Source organism: Grammomys surdaster, unplaced genomic scaffold (assembly GCF_004785775.1).
Source record: "Grammomys surdaster isolate TR1022 unplaced genomic scaffold, NIH_TR_1.0 125852, whole genome shotgun sequence".
NCBI lineage: Eukaryota > Metazoa > Chordata > Mammalia > Rodentia > Muridae > Grammomys > Grammomys surdaster.
Window position 1 is genome coordinate 2,566,917 of NW_021620678.1, and position 19,968 is coordinate 2,586,884.

The 19,968-nt window shown below is 43.8% G+C and overlaps 1 protein-coding gene across 1 annotated transcript in view; it reads right to left on the reverse strand.

Annotated features, from left to right (window-relative positions):
- The window catches only part of Slc25a17 (solute carrier family 25 member 17), a 40,997-nt gene that overhangs the window by 4,523 nt on the left and 16,506 nt on the right, over positions 1-19,968 (reverse strand). Inside the window, exons 2-7 of the mRNA XM_028789997.1 lie at positions 19,820-19,880; positions 15,145-15,211; positions 13,380-13,531; positions 4,253-4,515; positions 4,077-4,172; positions 1,006-1,088 (exon numbers count right to left, since the gene is read on the reverse strand). Of these exons, the coding sequence (XP_028645830.1) occupies positions 1,006-1,088; positions 4,077-4,172; positions 4,253-4,515; positions 13,380-13,531; positions 15,145-15,211; positions 19,820-19,880 (722 nt within the window). The remainder of the gene's footprint in view (positions 1-1,005; positions 1,089-4,076; positions 4,173-4,252; positions 4,516-13,379; positions 13,532-15,144; positions 15,212-19,819; positions 19,881-19,968) is intronic.

Consider the following 19,968-nt stretch of genomic DNA (forward strand, 5'->3'; position numbering starts at 1 on the left):
AAAGGGACTTCTCTACAATTATGATTGCTTAATTGTACAAGGCTCAGTTTATAGTCTTCGCCCAGCAATGTCTGTAAAGAAGAAGAACCTTCAGACAGCCTGGGCACTCATCAGTAGCTGCACTGGTGAGTAAATCACAGTGTACTGCATTACAGGAAACCAGTAAAAGTCTACAATTGTCAACAGAAAGGAGTGGGTGTGATGTTAAGGTTACAAAGAGGAGAAGATGGGTTTGAGGCTAGCCTGGTCTACCTGAGAAATACTAGGCCAGTCAGGGCTACACCACAAGACTCTGCCTCAAAGTAAAAACAAAACAGTAAGATGTATAATATACATATACACACACATGCACACTGAAAACATATATACTGAAATATATGCTTTGTATAATTCCCTAGAAATGTGCATACTTTACAGTGACTACCATTTAAGAGAGTAACAAGAGAGGAAATTTTTAAAAAAAACATATATATGTATATATGTAACTTTTACTGATATTTAACTGGCTTTATATTGGTAAGTTTTTCATTTTATTTATTTATTTGAGACAAGTCTTACTATGGGGCTCCAATTGTCTTAGAATTTGCTCTGTAGATCAGGCTGACCTCAAACTCACGGAGATCTGTCTGCCTCTGCCTCCCAAGTTAGCCTCATTCTTCTTCTTTTTTTCTTGGTCCTAGCGTTTGAACCCAGGGCCATGTACATACTAAGCACAAGCTCCATCACCAAGTCCCATTCCCCATCTTGGGGTTTCCTTTCCAAAGGAGTCCTGTATTTATAACTAGCAAAGAATATAGAGCTGAACTTTTCTGTAATCCTCCAAACTGCGGTCAAATCACACTGAGCTCCTAAAGGGAGAGAAACCCGAGAACACACCAGAGGTTTCTGCACCAGAAGAGCTCATGTGGCCACCGTCCCACCTCCCCACCCCCTCCACCCCCCATCCTTCCACCCGCACCCCCACCCCCAGCGAAGGAGGCTGCTGAGAGGGAAAGCAGAGCTCACTTGACTCGTTGGTGAAGAAGAGAGAGAACATTCCGAAGACTCCCCAGTGTCCTGTTTTCTGGGTTTAGTCTATGACGTCCAAACTGGGATGGAAGGAGGGAAAAAAAATCACTATTTATCACTGTTTTCTCTTAACTTTGTGTTTTAAAAAGATGTATTTTTGTTTTAATCATGTACGTGTGTGTGTGTGTGTGTGTGTGTGTGTGTGTGTGTGTAGCTGGAGTCACAAGAGGCTGTGAGGTTCTCCACAGGAGTACCAGGGAAGTGAATCTGGGTTCTCTGCTCTAAACGACCATCCAGCCCCTCTTCATCTTAATTTCTACTTAGGAAATTACAGTGGAGTAACATCTCATAACACAGCTTTTGATGATAAAAATATCCAATTAGCAACACAGATTTTATTAATCTCCTTTTTCAATTAAGTAAATCAAAATAAAAAATATTTTTCAATAAAGAAAGCATACTTTTTTTTCATTGTTCTGGGGATTGAGCCAAAGGCCCTCGGTATGCTAAAATAGATCCCCTCACCACCAAGCTGCATCCTCAACAGGAGGAACTTTCACATTTACAGAGGATTATGGAAAAATTCTATCAGCAAAGACTAAAACAAAACAGAAGCACATGCCTGGGGTGGATGAGGGTAGGTAACTTCCAGGTCTTTAAGACATTCTGCCTGGTAACCACTGATCAGTCAGACCACCTGCAATCTACACTCTTCAAATCAGGAATATATTAAAAACATTTATGTGAACGACAGTGAAATCCCTTCCATCAAGAGCCAATTTCACAAAAAAAAATAGCACATTAGCAAAAACACTAAAGTAGTGTTTTTAATTGAGGCACCACCTTCATTTTCTCTAGTAAAAAATCTTTCAAATGTTCTCTCTAGAACAGATTTTTTAACAATATTTTTATAGTGCTGGGGATCGAACCCAGGACCTTGCACATGCTAAGTAAGCCTTGGTATAGTTGTATACCGAGAATCACACCAAGCCCCAGCACAGATCCTGAATTTGTCCACATCTAATCTCCACTGCTGCTAACCTAGCCTAGGCTACCACGCCCTCACCTGGATTACTAAAATGGTCTCCTGCCTTGATTGGCCCTCTTTTTCTTTCTCTTTAGTCTGGAGGGTGGAGTGTAAAAGTTGTTTGGGAGGCTCTTTGTCTGCTAAACTACTCTGCTAACCTATACCTAGTCCTAGAAGCTTCTAGTCTCAGTACAATATAATCCAGGCCTAGAATGTGTTCAGCCTTGGTGACTTGCTGCTGAACAACAAGCTTGCCTTTTTGTTGTTGTTTCTGAGCTCTGGCTTGTTCTAATTCAACTCAGTTGTTCTGGCTCAAACTCTTCTTCCAGCTGACTTACTCAATCTGGCTTTTCTCTTGGCCTCTGAATTCTGCTTGGCCTCAAACTAGCAATCTATTCTAATCTTCTGGCTCCTTCTCGTTCTCTGTGTCATTCTGTCTTTACCTGTGTCTGGCTTGTCCTCCTCAATCTGTCTCTGTAAAACTCTCCTGGTAAAGCTGCCTCCTTCTCTCTCTCTGCTGCTCTACTCTGCCTCTCAACTCTACTGCACTGCTCTCCATGAACTCTTCTGTATTCCTGGGCTCTACTCCCTTCCTCCTGTGCTCTCTCTCTCTCCCTTAAATAGCTTCTCTTTCCTCGCTCATCTCTTGAGAGTTGGGCATATCCTATTCTGCCTAATCTTTGGTTTGTTACTTTGTCTGATAGTTAATTAGACATAGCTTTCAAACATGGTGCTTCCTTCTACAAACTTGTGAGGTGAGGTCTAAAGGTGAGGTCTAAAGGCCAGTCTGTACTCCAGCCAGAGAGATTAAAGGTGTGTGCTAAGGGCTGAGCCACACCACAACTAGAAACAGGTTCGAATAGTCTGTGACAGTAGAGGATGAACCTGTGTGCATGTGGAGGTGAAGCAGGGTCCCTGTTGCCTTCTTCTCAGGATCCCTGCCTTCGTGCCATAAGATAGTTCTCACTGACCGAGAAGCTTTTCATTTTGGCTAGGCTGGCTGGCTAGCCAGCTCTGAAGATCTGCCTATCTCTACCCCATACTTCCCCAACCCCATGTTGGGGTTACAGGCACAGGAAACCATGCCCGACTCTTTATGCAGGTGCTGGAAATTTGAACTCAGGTTCATATATTTGCAAAGCAAACAATATCCAGACTCTACTCCTCAGCTGATCAATTCACTGCAAGAAGAGCCACACAGGCCTTCCAGAAATGTATATTAGATCATACTACTTTCCAACTTAAAAGTCCTCCAGAGGCTTACTGCTGGGCTGAGAATAAAATCTTCCCATCCGCTTTCCTCACCTACAGCTACCTTTCCTGTAATTATTCCAGTTTCATGCTGGGGAAGCCGCTCCTGGCCACAGAGGCCTCTTTTCAGCTTCTAAGATGGAATGAGCTCTTGCCAGCTCTCCTCCCTCTTAGCTTCATATTCCCTTCATTTTGATTTTGGTGTGCTTCTCAGAGAGGTGGGGATCCAGCCAAACCACCTAGGAAGAACCCACTGCTCCTCTCCAGTAAGCCAGTGCGGCTCGTGGTAACAGCTGACTAGACTGTAATAATTATCTGGGTCTTTCACTTGCTGTCTCCATGAAGACTTTACCCCCAGCTCCTCACAGAGTGTCTAAAAATGTCTGAATGTATACCCAACCAAATGTTTGGAAATCTGAACGTGTTTTGGAAAAGTTAAATGTTAACTATCCACGAGTGAACTAAAGAAGTTAACCTCTGATTTTATGAAGGATCACCTGCACCATGGCAAATAACATGAATGAGAAGAAAGAGGACTTGGGTTGTCCTGAGTCCTTGAGGAATCTTTTCACACATACGGTTTTTCTGAGACCACATATTTCTAAGAAATTCCAATGTAAAGCTCATTCCATGTCATGCAGAAAGTCAGCCAAAGTCTGGTTAGCAAAATGTCACATACAGAGAAAAATGGGCAAACTCACACAGGCGTGACCTGAATTATTGCTTTTTCTGATTTTAGGATGTATTTTAGGTGTCACTGGACTTACTTTAGGAGAACCCTAGCACTCACCCTCAGAATTGACTGTACCGTCTGCATGGGATAGGTGACTGTGGTGGCAATCGCTTTGGCTATTGCACCGATGATGAACACATCCAGAGAAGAGAGCTGGAAAGCAGAGGAGGGACCATTTTAATCAAACAAGGAAACAGGCATTTCTTTAAGACAATTTTAAAATTAGGGATTACCTTCATCCGCTTCTTTAAAAGCTGCCGTTTTAAGCCTTCGTAGAACATGAACTGGATGGCAGGGTTGAAGACCAACAGCAAGGAGGGAAAGGTGCCGTTCCACAGAGCCAAGATCCCCTCATCTCGAACAATCTGGTGGAATGCATCAATAATGCCTTTGTAGTTGGTTGGTATAATGTCTTCATTCCGAAATTTTGCCCCCTGCAGCTTCAGTCTGGTGTTTACCACCCAGAGTGGAGTAGTTAGCAGCACATTCACCACTCCTTAAAAACAGAGAAAGACACCTGAAAGCACAGTTACCTGCTAATCGCTGCTGTCTGAGGTTACACATGTAAGCCATTTCTATTTCTGCCACTGACTTCAGGTAAGGTTTAACGTTGTGCTGGGGTACAACACATGCTACTGCCGTTAGAAGCAATCGGGAAGCCTGTGCTTCCTCACACAGAAAGAGTAGACAACTTCCTTCCTCACTCAATGAAGGCAATCATTTGTTGATTTTTTTTTTTTAAATAGAATTCAAAATGGTGATTTAGGGATGGAGATTTAACTCAGGGACAGAGCAATTGTCTAACACATGCAAGGCCTGGTTTAATCGCCAGCAGTACAAAACAAAGTAGCAGTTTGATATAGTTTTAAACACAATTGTTAAATAACAGCTTCAGAGAGGGAGGAGAATTCTGTTGATACCATGCTAAATCCATGTCAGCATCAGAGAAAAGAACAGCCCACTCTCATGTAAGTAGCACAGGGTTTTAAACAAGTGTGATCTGGTACTCTGGGTGACAGGTGGGAGGACAGACTGACATTTCCAAGTGTTTCAACTGGGACCAAAAGCTCACAGAAGAGCTCATCATTCAGAGGATTAGGACAGCCAGCAGCAGGCAGCAGTTACAAAGTGTCACAAAATACCCAAAGGAGCTCCAGGAGTGCTGTGACCCTTACAAGCATGAAGATCGACCTTGGCCCCACAAGGCTGCCTCAGAACAGCACCCGTGAGCCAGGTGCTTCTTTGAAAACACATGGTCCCAATTTAACAGCATCTCCAGAAATTAAAACGTCTCATCGTCCTGAAATGATTAAAGAAAATACCATATAGGATTGTAACAAAATGCCTGACAAATGGTGTCTACTTTAGAACTACAGGTCAACCAAGGGACAGGCAATGAGCAAGTGTAATGGAACCGTCAGGCTCCAGCTGAGCCCTGAAGAACAAACAGGAACAATCCTAAAGAAGAAAAGGAAACTCCCCACCCCCTACTTTTCTAAAAGTCATTTAAACACAACACAGAGGGAAAAACATGATTTCGTGTAAGGAATCTCAAACACCCTACAGAGCAAACAGTTTAATCAAGGACAGACTTTGTGAAAGCAGCTCAGACTCAAACCTATCGTTCTGTTTGTTTCACACAGTTACCAAAGGAAGATGGTTTTCTGCTTATTCTCCAGGAGGAATGTACCAACATATTTCCCCTAAATAAAAGTCAGTACCAAGTAATCTTATGAGTTACATTTCTACAGAGTCACAGAATACCAAGAAGCCGTCTGTAGCTCTGACCCTATTCATATGCTATCTCAAGGCACTGACTACAGTCTGAAAAAAGCTGTGCCTGCCACAGGAGATCCTTGCTAGACTCTTCCCAAAGGCACCAGTGCCCCACAGCCTATCTGTCCAGAGTTCAGAATGGATGCCTACTTGATGTGATGTACACTTCACATCACAGAGACAAATCGGTATCTGGGAAAATCAGGCCAGAAAATGCTAGTGTCTCTGGCTTCTCCGCCTCCACCCCCACCTCAGAGAAAGCCAGCACACGAGAGCTTGGAACCCATGGATACCACAGAAAAGCAATGTATGCACCTTCCCAAACAAATGAAATGCATTGTCCATTAGGCAGATTCTTTAGAAATCAAAACGTCCTTCAGGTTCTATTCAAGAAGTAGGTGTACACAAAACACTTAAGGACCAACAGAGCCAAGACTGAGAGTCAGCCATTATTCAAGGCTCCGCTTCCGTGTTCCCATTATTAACACAGCAGAAAGACTGAAGGGTTCTGAGGACAGCCTCAAGTGCAAAGTGCACACAATATTTAAAGGAAGGGATGGAAAGCCATTGCAAAGCTTTGCATCTGGGAAGATCAAGTACCGGCTTCACCCTCTAAGTCAGAATGGATGGAGAGGTACCTTTTTACCACGATAATTTTATGAATTCTGGGGCAGAATGCACTCAAAAATACTTGACAATGCTTTTTAAAACCTCACAAAAATTGCAACTTACATAATCAAGCAAATGGCAGCATTCCAGAGCTAGTCATGACTAACTTCAGGTCCTAATAACACACCATACAGGCAGACCCTCAAGGGTGCACTCCCATCGGTTCTAATCTGTGGGTGTTGCTTCAGCTCTAAGACCTGAGTTCTAATTAACACTCTGCATACCTAAGGGCAGGGGGTTATTTTTCTTTTGAGTATCTATGAATCTACCTTTCTTTCCCTTTTCAAGAACAAATCATTTATGAGAAAGCAGAACAAAAATCAAGAGCTGACAAACAGTAACCAAACAGACAAAAACCATTCAGCCATCCAGGTGAAGGGGCATGGGAGCCCACCCCACCCTCCCATCCAGGTGTAGGGACCAGGGAACAGCATCCCAAATTCAGCAGTATTATACTAATTTTTAAATGTAGGCTCTTGGAGTCTGGAGAGGCCCCACTCTAGTGTTCCCTTATTTGCCTAAAGATGACATCCTTGAGTGTCATAGGAGAGAAAAGTGGGCTATGTTACTACCCCTGGATAGACTGTCACAAACTGCAATCTGTCTCCCCTGCCCACTCACTTCCAGAGAGAATCAGACAAACTGCTCTGGTCTCCAGACCCACTTGTTCTCTCTAAAAGCCATTTACTACCACTCTGAAGTGACTCTTGCACAAAGAAGAGTGCATAGATTATTGTGTAGCTACTGACCTGAGGTTGCTTCCTGTGCAATTTAAGTACATTTGTTCTACTGCGCATCCTGTGCACTCCTCCCTAGAGAGGCAGCGGGCATTTGTGACTTTCACTTGCCGCTTCCTATCATTTTACCTTTTTTTGGGTGGGCACTGCTTTTTGAAAAAAGATTTCATGTGTGTTTCTTTTCCCTTGTTAACCTGTCCACCATCGGCTCATTTCAGAAACCTTTCGGGGTAAAAAAGCAGCTGTTGCTTATCCTCACAGCAGGAATAACTGGGACATAGCTGTTTACTTCTGAAATCTTCAAAATAAACAGCTTTGTTCAAGGGGGAGGATGAAATGTGTCTCAGACGCACGCTGGAAAGAGTGTGATGGCGGCTGATTCAGGGAAATGTCCCGTGCTGGGGAGATGGAGTTCAGATCCTTAGCACCCCAATAAACAGCTGGACATAGATGGCTGTATGTGCCTGTAACCCCAGTGCTGTGTGTGTGTGTAGGGGGGCTCCAGGCTCAGTGAAAGAACCCCGTTTCAAGGGAACACGGCAGAGAGCTATAGAAGGCAACATTCAATGTACTCTGGCCTCTACAAACATGAACGCATGCACATGCATGCATGCATATGTTCACACACACACAACTTAAGTAAATAAATTTTAAAACAAGAAAGAAAATGGCAAATCAAGGTTGGGAGGCTGAAGCAGGAGGATCATGAGTTTTATAGTGACTCATCTGAAAAATTGATTCTCGCCTCAAGACAGAATGAAATAAAACAAAAGAGCAGATGAAAGCCTCAAGTCTAACCCACTGTCTCCCTAGACAGGAGCGTAAAACAGTGTATGACAAGAATACACCCGGCTGGCCAGACTAAGGCAGAGGCAGGAAGTACGTTCTCAACTGGCTTTCAAAAGTGCTGCTGCTCAAAATTACAATTCATAAACACGGCAAACACTGTCTTCATTCATGCTGGCCGTAAGGTTCTAGTCCCAAACTCTTCCAGGTATATCTACTGTAGAGATACAATAAGTAATAATAAACTTCTAAGTCTCAAGCAGAATCTGAATAGCAACAAAGCTGGAGGTTCTCAACCTGTGGGTCGCAAGCCCTCGGGGTCCAAACAACCCTCCTGCAGAATGTTTTTATAAGTGTCACTTATAAAAACACTAAGGACCACTGGGAAACCCAGATAGTTACACCGTAATTCATGATTCATAACAGCAGTAAAATACAGTTATAAAGTAGCCATGAAAATAATTTTATGGCCGGGGTCATCACAGCTCAAGGAACTACATATTAAAGGGTTGCGGCATTAGGAAGGTTGAGAACCTGGAAAGCTGGGCCTTGCTCTCCTCAGAGAAAGGGAAACTTGTTTCTCCAGAGCTGACACAGTGACAGGGCTCAGAGGAGAGAAAAGACAGCTCCGATTACTGCAAGAATGGATATGGATTAAGATATAAAAATGTGTTATGAGGAGAAGTTTAAAAGTCATTTCCAAGGACTTCTGTACCATCAGAAAGAAGGACTTGACTCTCAGAATCGCAATTTTGTAATAGTTCTTTAACTTCAGGTTTCTTGGGTACAAGCACACGGGCATTTTCAGGTGATTCTTTGTTGTGTGCTACTGTGTAGGATGTTGTTGGGGACAACTGTCCTCCAGGCATAGTATGGTCATCATTATTTTCATTCCTCTTAAATTTTATGTTTGTATACTATGTGAACGTAAGCAGAGCGTGTTTGTACAGGAGCCTGACACCCTGGAACTGGAGTTACAGACAGGTGTGAGCCTGAGTAATCTTGTGGGGGCTGGGCACTGAACCTGGGTCCTCTGCAAGAACAGCAAGTGCTCTTGATCACTGACGCATTTCTCTAGCTTTGGTCACCACCATCTTAACATTCACTCACATAAGGAGTGGGAATGGACCATGGGACCCTCATCTTAGACCGTAGCCAATCCGTCCACAACCCCTCCCTCAGCTGTATGTAACACTGCCCAAGCTGAACTCAGTCTCAAGAAGTGCTAAAAAATACAGGAAATGCAAATTTGACTAGAGGAGGTCCTTATTTATGTAGCTTTCAGGAAGTGGTCATCTGTGCTGGAGGGAGACTTCCTGGTGATCTAGCTGTTTTGGGCTCCCCACAGTCTTTTTTGGTTTTTCGAGACAGGGTTTCTCTGTATAGCCCTGGTTGTCCTGGAACTCACTCTGTAGACCAGGCTCGCCTCAAACTCAGAAATCCGCCTGCCTCTGCCTCCCAAGTGCTGGGATTAAAGGCGTGCGCCACCACTGCCTGTCCTCCCCACAGTCTTATAACAGCTCAGGTATGCTCCTCTAAGTAAGGTCAATAAACTCATTTGTCCACCAAGCTGCACTTGGGAGCCCTAGCTGAGATGAGCAGATATCTGAGTGCATCTCCTCAGGAAAAGTCATGCAACACTTGGTACTCAGACAGAGACCAGTAAGAGCAAAGATGAGCTTGGGAGAATGTGGAGTGGCATTGCTCCTGCTGTGGGTGGGAAGCATCAACGGAAGCTGAGCCCTCTAGTGCAGAACATCTTGGGCTGAAGAGGGAGAGGATCCCTACACCGCTCTCCATCCCACGTGGTAGAGAATGACAAGACTTCCTGCTGTAGTAAGCTACCTTGTTCTTGCCATACAACCAAGGCTGCTCTATCTGAAGGTGGTGTCTGTGAGGTAATCCCAGAGTGCCTGTCTTCTCCATGTGGTAGAGTGCCACACTTCTTTTTTTTTTTTTTTTTTTTTTTTTTTAAAGATTTATTTATTTTATTTATGAGTACACTGTAGCTGTCTTCAGACACACCAGAAGAGGGCATCAAATCTCATTACAGATGGTTGTGAGCCACCATGTGGTTGCTGGGATTTGAACTCAGGACCTCTGGAAGAGCAGTCAGTGCTCTTAACCACTGAGCCATCTCTCCAGCCCCGAGTGCCACACTTCTTATCACATGAGTATAGGCACATCTCCAACATGGCTGACAAATGGAGAATGACTGGGACCCCTGAAATGTGAGGGCTGGGGGGGGGGGACTGTAAGCAGACTGTGCTGTGAGTGACAGACATGAGTGAGACTTAGCTGTCTGCCCAGAAGGAACACACCCATACCACAGAACTACCAACAGAAAGGGATGTGCACTAGCCTCTGAGCTGGCAGGAGAAGAGGGAGAAAAGGATGTGACGGAGGGCTTGGCTACTAGGGGAACTGGAAGGGAAGGACAGGACAAGTTAGACTGCTTGCTGTGGCCTGGATGAGTGTCCTCATCAGTTCTGTATCTGCACACATGGCCTTTAGCTGGTCACACTGTTTGGGGAGGTTATGGAGACACTTTAGGAAGTGGAGTCTTGCTGGAGAAGGGTTTATAGCTTTATCCCACTTCCAGCTCATTCTCCATTCTCTGCTTCCTACTCCTAACTGATGTCTTGCTTCCCCTATTCTCAAGCGTGTCAGCACAGTGGTCAATGATTTCATGTTAGAACCCAAGTGAGAGCCTTGAGCTGCTGTTGAGGGCCCTCCAGTCGCTTCCTACCCCTTGTCCTATGAAGTACTACATGACCTGGTCCTCTGTTCTCTGCAGTCATGTTGGCCTCTGCTCTGTTCTAGAACACTCCTGCCATGTTTCTGACTGTCTACATTGCCTCCTTTCAAATGGTGCAATGACGGTGGAGGTGTACACCTTTAAAACAGACGGACCTCTGCAAATTCAAGGCTAGCCTGGTCTACAGAGCCAGTTAGGATAGCCAATAACACAAAAAGAAAGCCTGTCCGGAAAACAAAAAACAAACAAAACAAAAAAGAAACAAAGGAAAAAAAAAGCCACGCTGTCTAAATGGTCCCTTGGCTAGCCTGCCAGCCTCTCTACCCTCCTGCTCTGACTAAATTTGTCCCAATCTTCTAACGCACTGCACGTTAGGTTTATCTTCCCGATTGTCTTTCTTATGTCATTGGATTGTAAGCCTCATGAAGACAAGGACTCTCATTTTACTTACTATTGCTGACCTTGCCACCTAGAACCAAGGTTGACAGAAGCAGTGACAGACATCACCGCTCAGAACACTGCAACGGTTTTAGGGGCGCCAGGTACCAGAAGTTTATTACAAGGCATGAAGGATTCCTACAACTCAAGAATGCAAAAACAGTAGCTTGTTTTTTTTTTGTTTTTTTTTTTTTTTAAAAAAGGCCAAGAACTTGAAGGGGCACCGAGTGCATGAAAAAACTCTCGACGCAGCAAAACACACACTGATTAGGGTGATGGTTAGCACAAGAGAGAAAGTAGTGAGGAGAGAAGAGTGTGCGAAGCCTACATACAGTCACTGGACGATAGAGGCACACCTGGCATGGACACTGCCCCAGAGCCAGCCAGAGGACTATGGCTCACTCAGCTACGCAGTCACTCCACCTCCCGAGCAACGCTTGGCTCAGTCGTCACAGTGAACACAGACACAGACAAGTCTCCTCATCACGCCTGTGACACCACTACCTGTCCAGCACCACCCACAAGGGACACACCAGTAATTCACATATTCCTTCAAGTAAAATAGCTATCGCCCAGCTTTAATCATCAAGTAGGTCGGAACCTTATGGTCACATATCAGAAGAAGCAGGCCCTAGAACATTCCAGACCAAGGAAAGGTGAAACACCCTCATCTGAGCCTCACGAAGGAGACGCCTAACACTACAACGTTGACAGTCCACATTGACCTATCACCTGACCATCCGGCATGCGTGCCAAGGGACTGAAATAGGCAGCAGAGAAGTTCTGCACTTTAGGGACTGCGGCCCAGCTTTGCCACTACTGACACTGCCTACTCCCATTGCCATCCGATAGTCTATTACTTTGTCCACTGGGCCCTGCCTCTCACTTCTGCAGCCCCCATAGGCCTGTCCCTCTCGTCGGCAGCTTTACTCTACTCCGAGGCTCAGATACAACCTGTAAGATCTGCAGCCTGGCTCTGTGGTATAGGCCTCTCCAGCAGCTCTCCAACAGGACTCTTCCGCTAACGTGGCACCCCAGAATCTCTTTGTACCCATCATCCTCCTGCCTCCACCTCTTTAACCCTCTGTCCCTCAGTGCTCACATACCATTACAGTTGATTACAATGTGATATCTAAAAGATAGTATCAGTCACTAAGGTCACAACAAAAGAACTGCCAGCTACCAAGGGAAATTGGGACACAGCAAATTACAGCTGACGAAACTGACGGTGCTGGTAGATTTATTGTTATTCAAAAATTCTGACATTGTGGAAGACATTAATGTTCCCACCGTTGCTTCTGACATAGCACGCTCATGACAATTACATATGACCCTGCAGCTCCATTTGGGGACATATATACAAAAGTACTTGAGATGAGGGCATCTCTTTAGATGCCTAGCCCTGTGTTCATGAAGCACTATTCACAACAGCAAGTGGTGGATGCCACCCAAGTGCCCATTAGCAGATGAGGGGATTCACACAACGTGATGTATTCATACAGCAGAGCATTATCTAGACATACAAAGGGAGACATCTGTGAAATGCTACAATATACTTGAATCTCAGGGATACTACTGAGGGAAATAAGCCCGCCTCAAAAGACAAGTACTATACATTTCACTTACATGCAGTACTAACGTAGTCAAGTCCTTAAAAGCAGAAAGTAGGATGGATGATTACTAAGGGCTGGGCAAGGAGAGACGGAGAATTTATTTAGGGTGTATGAGGTTTGTAAAATGAACACCTCTGGTGTCAGTTTTAAAATGCAAGCATAGGGGCTGGAGAGACGGCTCAGCGGTTAAGAGCACTGACTGCTCTTCCAGAGGTCCTGAGTTCAAATCCCAGCAACCACATGGTGGCTCACAATCATCTGTAATGAGATTCGATGCCCTCTTCTGGTGTGTCTGAAGACAGCGACAGTATATTCATAAAATAAATAAATAAATAAATCTTTAAAAAATAAAAAATAAAAAAAATAAAATGCAAGCATATTTCCCGTGACTGACTCACCTTAAAATGGCTAGTGACAGGTTTTATGTCATGTGTTTTTATTATCACATTAAGAAGACATGTCAGAAAAACTGGTCATATTCTCTGCAGCATTACTGGGTGCTAAAATCATCTCTTAGAGGATACATGAAGCACATATCAACATTAAAATATACACATATTTTATGCACAGAAAACTTTGTTACCTGCTACAAATCCAACCACCAGATCTTTTCCTGTAGAAGAACGTTGACCTTTGACCCACACTGCTTTGAGGCTATTAAAAGTGTAAAAATAGACAAAATTGGAGCAGCAGAGACTGGAAATAACTGGAAACCATCCTCGGTATGGTGCCAGGCTATGGGAAAAACACAATAAGCAAAGTAAAGATCATGGACAAAAGCCATGGGCAACTGCCAGAGAAGCCTGTCAAGGTTTGAATGTAAAGCACTCCCCACAGGCTTGTGTATTTGAATGCTTGATCCCAACCCCTCTACCGGCAACTGTTTTAGAAGGCTGTAAAGTCTGTAAGAGGCAGAGCCTTGCACGAGGGAATAGTCCTGTGGAGGCCATGTGATCAGCTGGCATGCCTGACTTACTGTGATGAACTGTGAAGTAAGCCAGAGTAAACCCTCCCTCCCTTCTCTTGGCTGTCACAGAACTGAGAGAAGTAAGTGGTATGAAGCCAGGAAAGTCTGGTCTCTACTGACAATCTCAAGGTCTGACAAAGAGCAGGACATCTGCAGCACCTAGAAAGGTTCTCCCCACAGGAGCTTAGAGCTGCAGGAAGTAGCTAAACCACACATCAGAAAGCACTTGTGGACCACAGGAGGCCAGCAGGAGAGAGGGAGATGTTTCATCATACTGTTCAGCCTGACTTTGAACTCTTGGGGGTGGGGGTGGAGGGGGAGAATATATTATTTTAAAGCATCAATGTAATGTCATAGAGGTTAAATGCTTTGATGCATGCATCTGATATTTAAATAATGGAAAAAGATCATGTGATATTCACGTGTGTGTTAAAGACAGAAGCAGAGGGAGAGCAAGTATGAGCATAACTGGAAACATAAAAATGGTCAGTCAATAAGCAGGTAACGTGTGCAGTGGTACTCTGTGCCAATTTCACTTTTGAAATTGTTTGCAACTCTGAAATTTTCTCAAAATACAAATTCAAAGAAATTTTAAAAAGAAGAAAAAGAATCTGTCTGGATGCAATTGATGGGAATGAACCGTGTGCGTGCGTGCGTGCGTGCGTCTTGTCCAATGTGTGCTACTGGCACTGAAACCAGGCCCCATTGAAGCTAGGCAAACAGGATCAGTGAGCTGAATCCTCAACTCTTAAGCAACAACACTGTTGCTTTATTATACATTAAATTTAGCGAGGCAGTGGTGCCTTTAATCCCAGCACTTAGAAGGCAGAGGCAGGTGAATCTTTCTCAGTTTGAAGCCAGCCTGGTCTACAGAGTGAGTTCTAGGACAGCTAGGGATACACAGAGAAACCCTGTCTTGAAAAACTAAAAAAGAAAAAAAAATTCTTAGAAGGTGCCATAAAAAATAATTAATTAATTAATTAATTAATTAAATGGTGGAGGCTAGAGAGAGGGCTTAGCAGTTAAGGACATTTGTTGCTCTTGAAGAGGACCTGGGTTTGGTTGCCAGGACCCACATGGTGGCTCACAGCCATGTTTAACACCAGTTCCAGGGGCTCCCGCACCCTCTTACTGCTTCCTTGAGCATCTGGCACACACATGATACACAGACATACATGTAAGGAAATACTAACACACAGAAACAAATCTAAAAAAAAAAAAAACAAAAAGAAAAAAAACAAAAAACAAATGGCTAACAGATCTGTAAGGAATTAAGAACACACATGCCTCTACACGTCTCAAGCCTTATAAGATCATAAGCAGGGACTTCAAGTCTCTGTATAAGCCACTCTGACGGAGTTGTGGAATGGGTGGTACTCACAGGCCTTCTTCCTTAATTATCTCCAGGAGCACTGCATGTGTCGTTTTGGACTTTCTTTTCTCATCGACTGTAAGAATAAAGACAAGTATTACCTGCAGCATCAGCAAGTTTCACCCAAGTGTCATCACCGCATCTGCATAATCTCCCACCTGTTCTCTGAGTACCCTACTTTGCCTCAGAACCTCCAGTGTGTCCAGCCAATGGCTTTACTTCCCCAGAGAAAATTTCTTGGGCTTCATCTGTTACTCAGAATTAAACCCTAATTGCCACAGTAAAGCAGAAATGCTATTTCTGGAGTTTTACTAAGCTCTTTCTTAAAATATTTATTTTATTTTTAATTACATGTTTGTATGTGTGTTTGTGTGTCAGTGTGTACGTGAGTGCAGGTGCCCTTAGAGACCAGAAGAGGGTGAAGGATCCCCTGGAAGTGGATTACTGGGAATGGAATTTCATTCTCTGGAAGAGCAGTATATGTTCATAACCACTAAGTCATCTCTCTAGCTCCATATAGTCTGTGGATCTTTCCTTCCTTCCTTCCTTCCTTCCTTCCTTCCTTCCTTCCTTCCTTCCTTCCTTCCTTCCTTCCTTCTTCCCTCCTTCCCTCCCTCCTTCCTTCCCTCCCTCCCTCCCTCCCTCCCTCCCTTCCTATGTATGTGTGCCTCTGTGACTTTATGTGTGCCATATATATGCAGAGGTATCAGATCCCCTGGACCTGCAGGTCCAGGCAATTGTGAACGTCATGATGTAGATGCTAGGAACCAAACCTGGGTCCTCTGGACCCATAATGTCCTGAATCCATAAATGTTCTTAATGGCTTGGCCAGTTCTCCAGCCTTATGTAGTGCTCTTTTTAAAACCAACCTGCATGTTCTCATTTTTATTTCCATACCTTATAAAGGAAGCTGATTACTTTTTTCTCTTTAAAAAAAAAAGATTTGTTTTATTTTCTATGTATGAATGTTTTGCCTACATGTATACATGTACTATACATGTGCCTGATGCCCAGGGAAGTCAGAGACAGTGTTGGATAACCTACAGCTGGAGTTACAGATGGATCAGAACCGCCATGTGGGTGCTGGGAATGGAACCCAGGTCGTCTGTTAGAGCACAAATGCTCTTAACCTCTGAGCCATCTTTCAGCCTCCACTCTCTTCCTTTTACAAGAAGAGCCTAGGGAAACAAACTCGAAGCCAGGCTTAAAGCTCAAATATCATGCGTTCTGGCTTCGTGCTGCTTCCTAACCTTGAATCCCTGAAGGACAACACCCTCATTTCTTGTGCATTGTCACTGAAAATGCTATCCACATTTCAATTAACTTCAAATTTCTTGCCCATGTTATAAAATTAATCTGAAAACATAAAAATGTGGAAATGAACCAGTTTCTTTAGAATTAAAATTGGTACCAATATATCTCATGAAATGGCAAGTTAGTCAGTCCCCATTAAAAGCAATCTGGCATTTACTCAAAATCACACATTTACCCCTTGATTTGGAAGAAATCACACGTCTGGGAATTTATCCCATAAAGTTTACAGAAACAAAATGGCTTATGAACAAATCTAGTATTACATGGTATTTGCAAGAACAACAATAACAAAAAGTAAGACAACCCAAGAATTCTTTCAAAATAGGGCAAGGGTAAGCAGGATATGGTGCCTGCACACCAGATTTCTTGACAACTGGAAGACTGGATAAAGAAAAACACACTGCCAGGCTTACAATGCAAAGTTTCAGGGGGGAGGGGAGGGGAACTGGAGAGATAGCTCAGCAGTTAAAAGAACTGGCTGTTCTTCCAGAGGACAAAGGTTCAATTCCTAGCATCTACATGGTGACTCACAACCATCTGTAACTCCAGTCTCAGAGAATCTGGTGCCTTTTCTGGTCTCTGTGGGCATGAAGCACACATGTACTATAAAGACATACATTTGGGAAAAACATCCATATATAAATAAAATCTAAAAGAGAATATTTTGAGGGCTGGAGAGATGGCTTAGTGGTTAAGAGCACTGACTGCTCTTCCAGAGGTCCTGAGTTCAAATCCCAGCAACCACATGGTGGCTCACAACCATCTGTAATGAGATCTGATGCCCTCTTCTGGTGTGTCTGAAGACAGCTACAGTGTATTCATATATAATAAATAAATAAATCTTTAAAAAAAAAAAAAAAGAATATTTTGAAATGCAAGGTCTAGGACAGAGCAGACTGCTTTTATATGAGTAAGACAGAATACACATTACTTGCTTGTTATTGCATAAAGTCTGAAAGGCGATTCAGAAAACCAGGAAAGGCTGTCCGACAGTCTCATGTTTCACGTCTATACAACAGTGGGCTCTAGATTCTGCAACACCAATCACTCTTTCTATTTTGCTCTGCCCCTCTCATTCTCTCTTCCTTCTTCCCTCTCTGAAACAAGGTCTCAGTACAGCCCCTGTGTTCAAATGGTCCACAGGCCTCAGACTCCCATGTAGCTGGGACTGCAGGTGTGCACACAATGACCACCCTACACCTGCCATTCTGAAGGATGTCCTAGTTGAGAAATCTTGGTGCTGGAGAGATGGCTCAGCACCCATATCAGGTGACTCACAATCACCTGAACTCCAGGGATTCCAAAGCTCCTGGCTTCTGAGGCCACCTGCACTCATGTGCACATACCCCCAAACAGACACACAACATACATACAATTAAAAGTAATTTTTAAAACTAAGAGACAAAAGAGTGAGATCTTCCTAGTGATGAAGATATCAAGAAACTGCAGTGTTGCCGGGCAGTGGTGGTGCACGCCTTTAATCCCAGCACTTGGGAGGCAGAGACAGACAGATTTCTGAGTTCGAGGCCAGCCTGGTCTACAGAGTGAGTTCCAGGACAGCCAGGGCTACACAGAGAAACCCTGTCTCGAAAAACCAAAAAAAAAAAAAAGAAAAAGAAAGAAAAAAAGAAAAAAAGAAACTGCAGTGTTAACTATGGTGAAGGTCAATTGAAGGTTTCCCTGTATAGTACTCCTTTCTATGTATTTTGATTTGTGAATCATATAAATAATTGCCTATCTAAAAATTCTAACCACAACCATTAGGCAAAGTGTTTTGAGTTAGTTTTCAAACTCTCTAAGAGGCATTGGTTTATAATTTCAAGATGAAAAGAAAATAGGAGAGGGGAAAAAGAGTTATAGCAAAATGCAAAACCCTGTAGTGCTAGAGACAGGTTAAGGTGAGATTTCTAGATGAGCAGGAAGTGGTTATTTGTCTCCACTGCTTCCTAGTTTCCATCCTCTTTAGAAAACCTTCTTCCCTTAAAAATGTCCAGTTTAAGCCTCAAAAGTCATCCTGGAGACAGAGCTCAAGAGAAGCACTTGCCTAGCACATGTGAAGCCTGTCCAACTGTCTACTGCAAAAGCCATGGGGTTGTAGAAAGAGTGGCAGTGACTTGAGATTATAAATGTAAGAAGCCCTTTGGTCTCTCAGATTAGAAATGGCTAATGCTAAGGCTCATCCACTATGACTTGTCAAAGAAACTCAAGGCTGGTAGCCAAAGGGCAGTGGAAGAAGTCCTTCTCATCAGACTACGTCCTTCTCATCAGGCCCTGATGTCCCCAAGAGGGGGCAGCCTCGTGTGAATGATAGTGTGGAAAATCAGGAAAGCTGAATGAAGCTGGCTAGGCAGCCTCCCTGCTGTGTCTCTTCCTTGCAGCAGCTCCTCACTCGGTCCCAGCACTGATTCCTTTACCAAGCCTGGCAGTACCCAGCCTTGGGGCTGACTCTCTTAAGACATTTTGGTTTCCAAGGTGAACCCTGCTTGGACTTGCTTGGCGGACATCACACTGCAGTGCCCAGACACCAGTGGTGTAAGTGCAGTCGCAATTCCACTGCCCACTCACCCATCATGCAGTACAGCCCTAATATAGAAATCTATCACATGTAAGCATAGAGAGTACTTTTCCCTCCTGTCTTTCTAATAACTGCTAAAGAAAAAAATACCTTTTTTTTTTTCACGTGGGGGCTTGCTACATCATAGAATCAGTGAGACGGATTTCAAAAGGGCAGATGTCTTGGGGTGCTGCCATGAGTAAAAGAGCTGCATGCCATCATTGGCTAGTGTGAGGAAATTCACCCGTCTCTGGTCCCCTTGACTTAACCCTCCAGGCCACCCTTTTTCTCTTCTAAGAGCCTGCAGGGCCTTGGTATTGAAGACTGTTTCTTGAGTAATCGCTAGTCAGTTTATAATAGAAACTGCTCCTATACACTTAGTATTCTGACCTCTCTGACTACACTGGGGAGTTCCCACTGTGGAACTTTCTACCGGTGACCCTCTAGTTTACTTTAACTAGAGTTGCCATAGTTCTCCTTGGAGAACAATGTGGCGGTGAGCACTCAGTGGCCAAGCACTGGTCTAGTTGCTGTACAAAGCTTGTTCACCCCCAGTACAGAAAGAGAAGGATGAGGAATCAAATATTTAAGTCAGGTGCATAGCTATAATGCAAGATCTTCAGAGGTGGAGGCAGGAGGATGAGTTAGACTACATAGTGAGTTTGAAGGCAGATGGGCTATATATAATTCTATCACAAAACCAAGCAAGCAAACGGACAACAGCAGTGTGTAGACAGAATATCCTTATCTTGGTGCAGTATGTAGTAGAAAACTCTTCCCAACATCAAAGGATCAATGCACTGGATCAATACTTACCCTGAAGCCGAAGTCTAGCAGTATCCAAGGGGAAAAACACTGTCATGGCAGTCACACTTCCCTGCAAAGTTTAAAAAGGGCTTTAGCCATTACAGTAAATAAACATGGGCCATGACTTTAGAAAGATGCGTGTGGCTTTTCTTTATGTC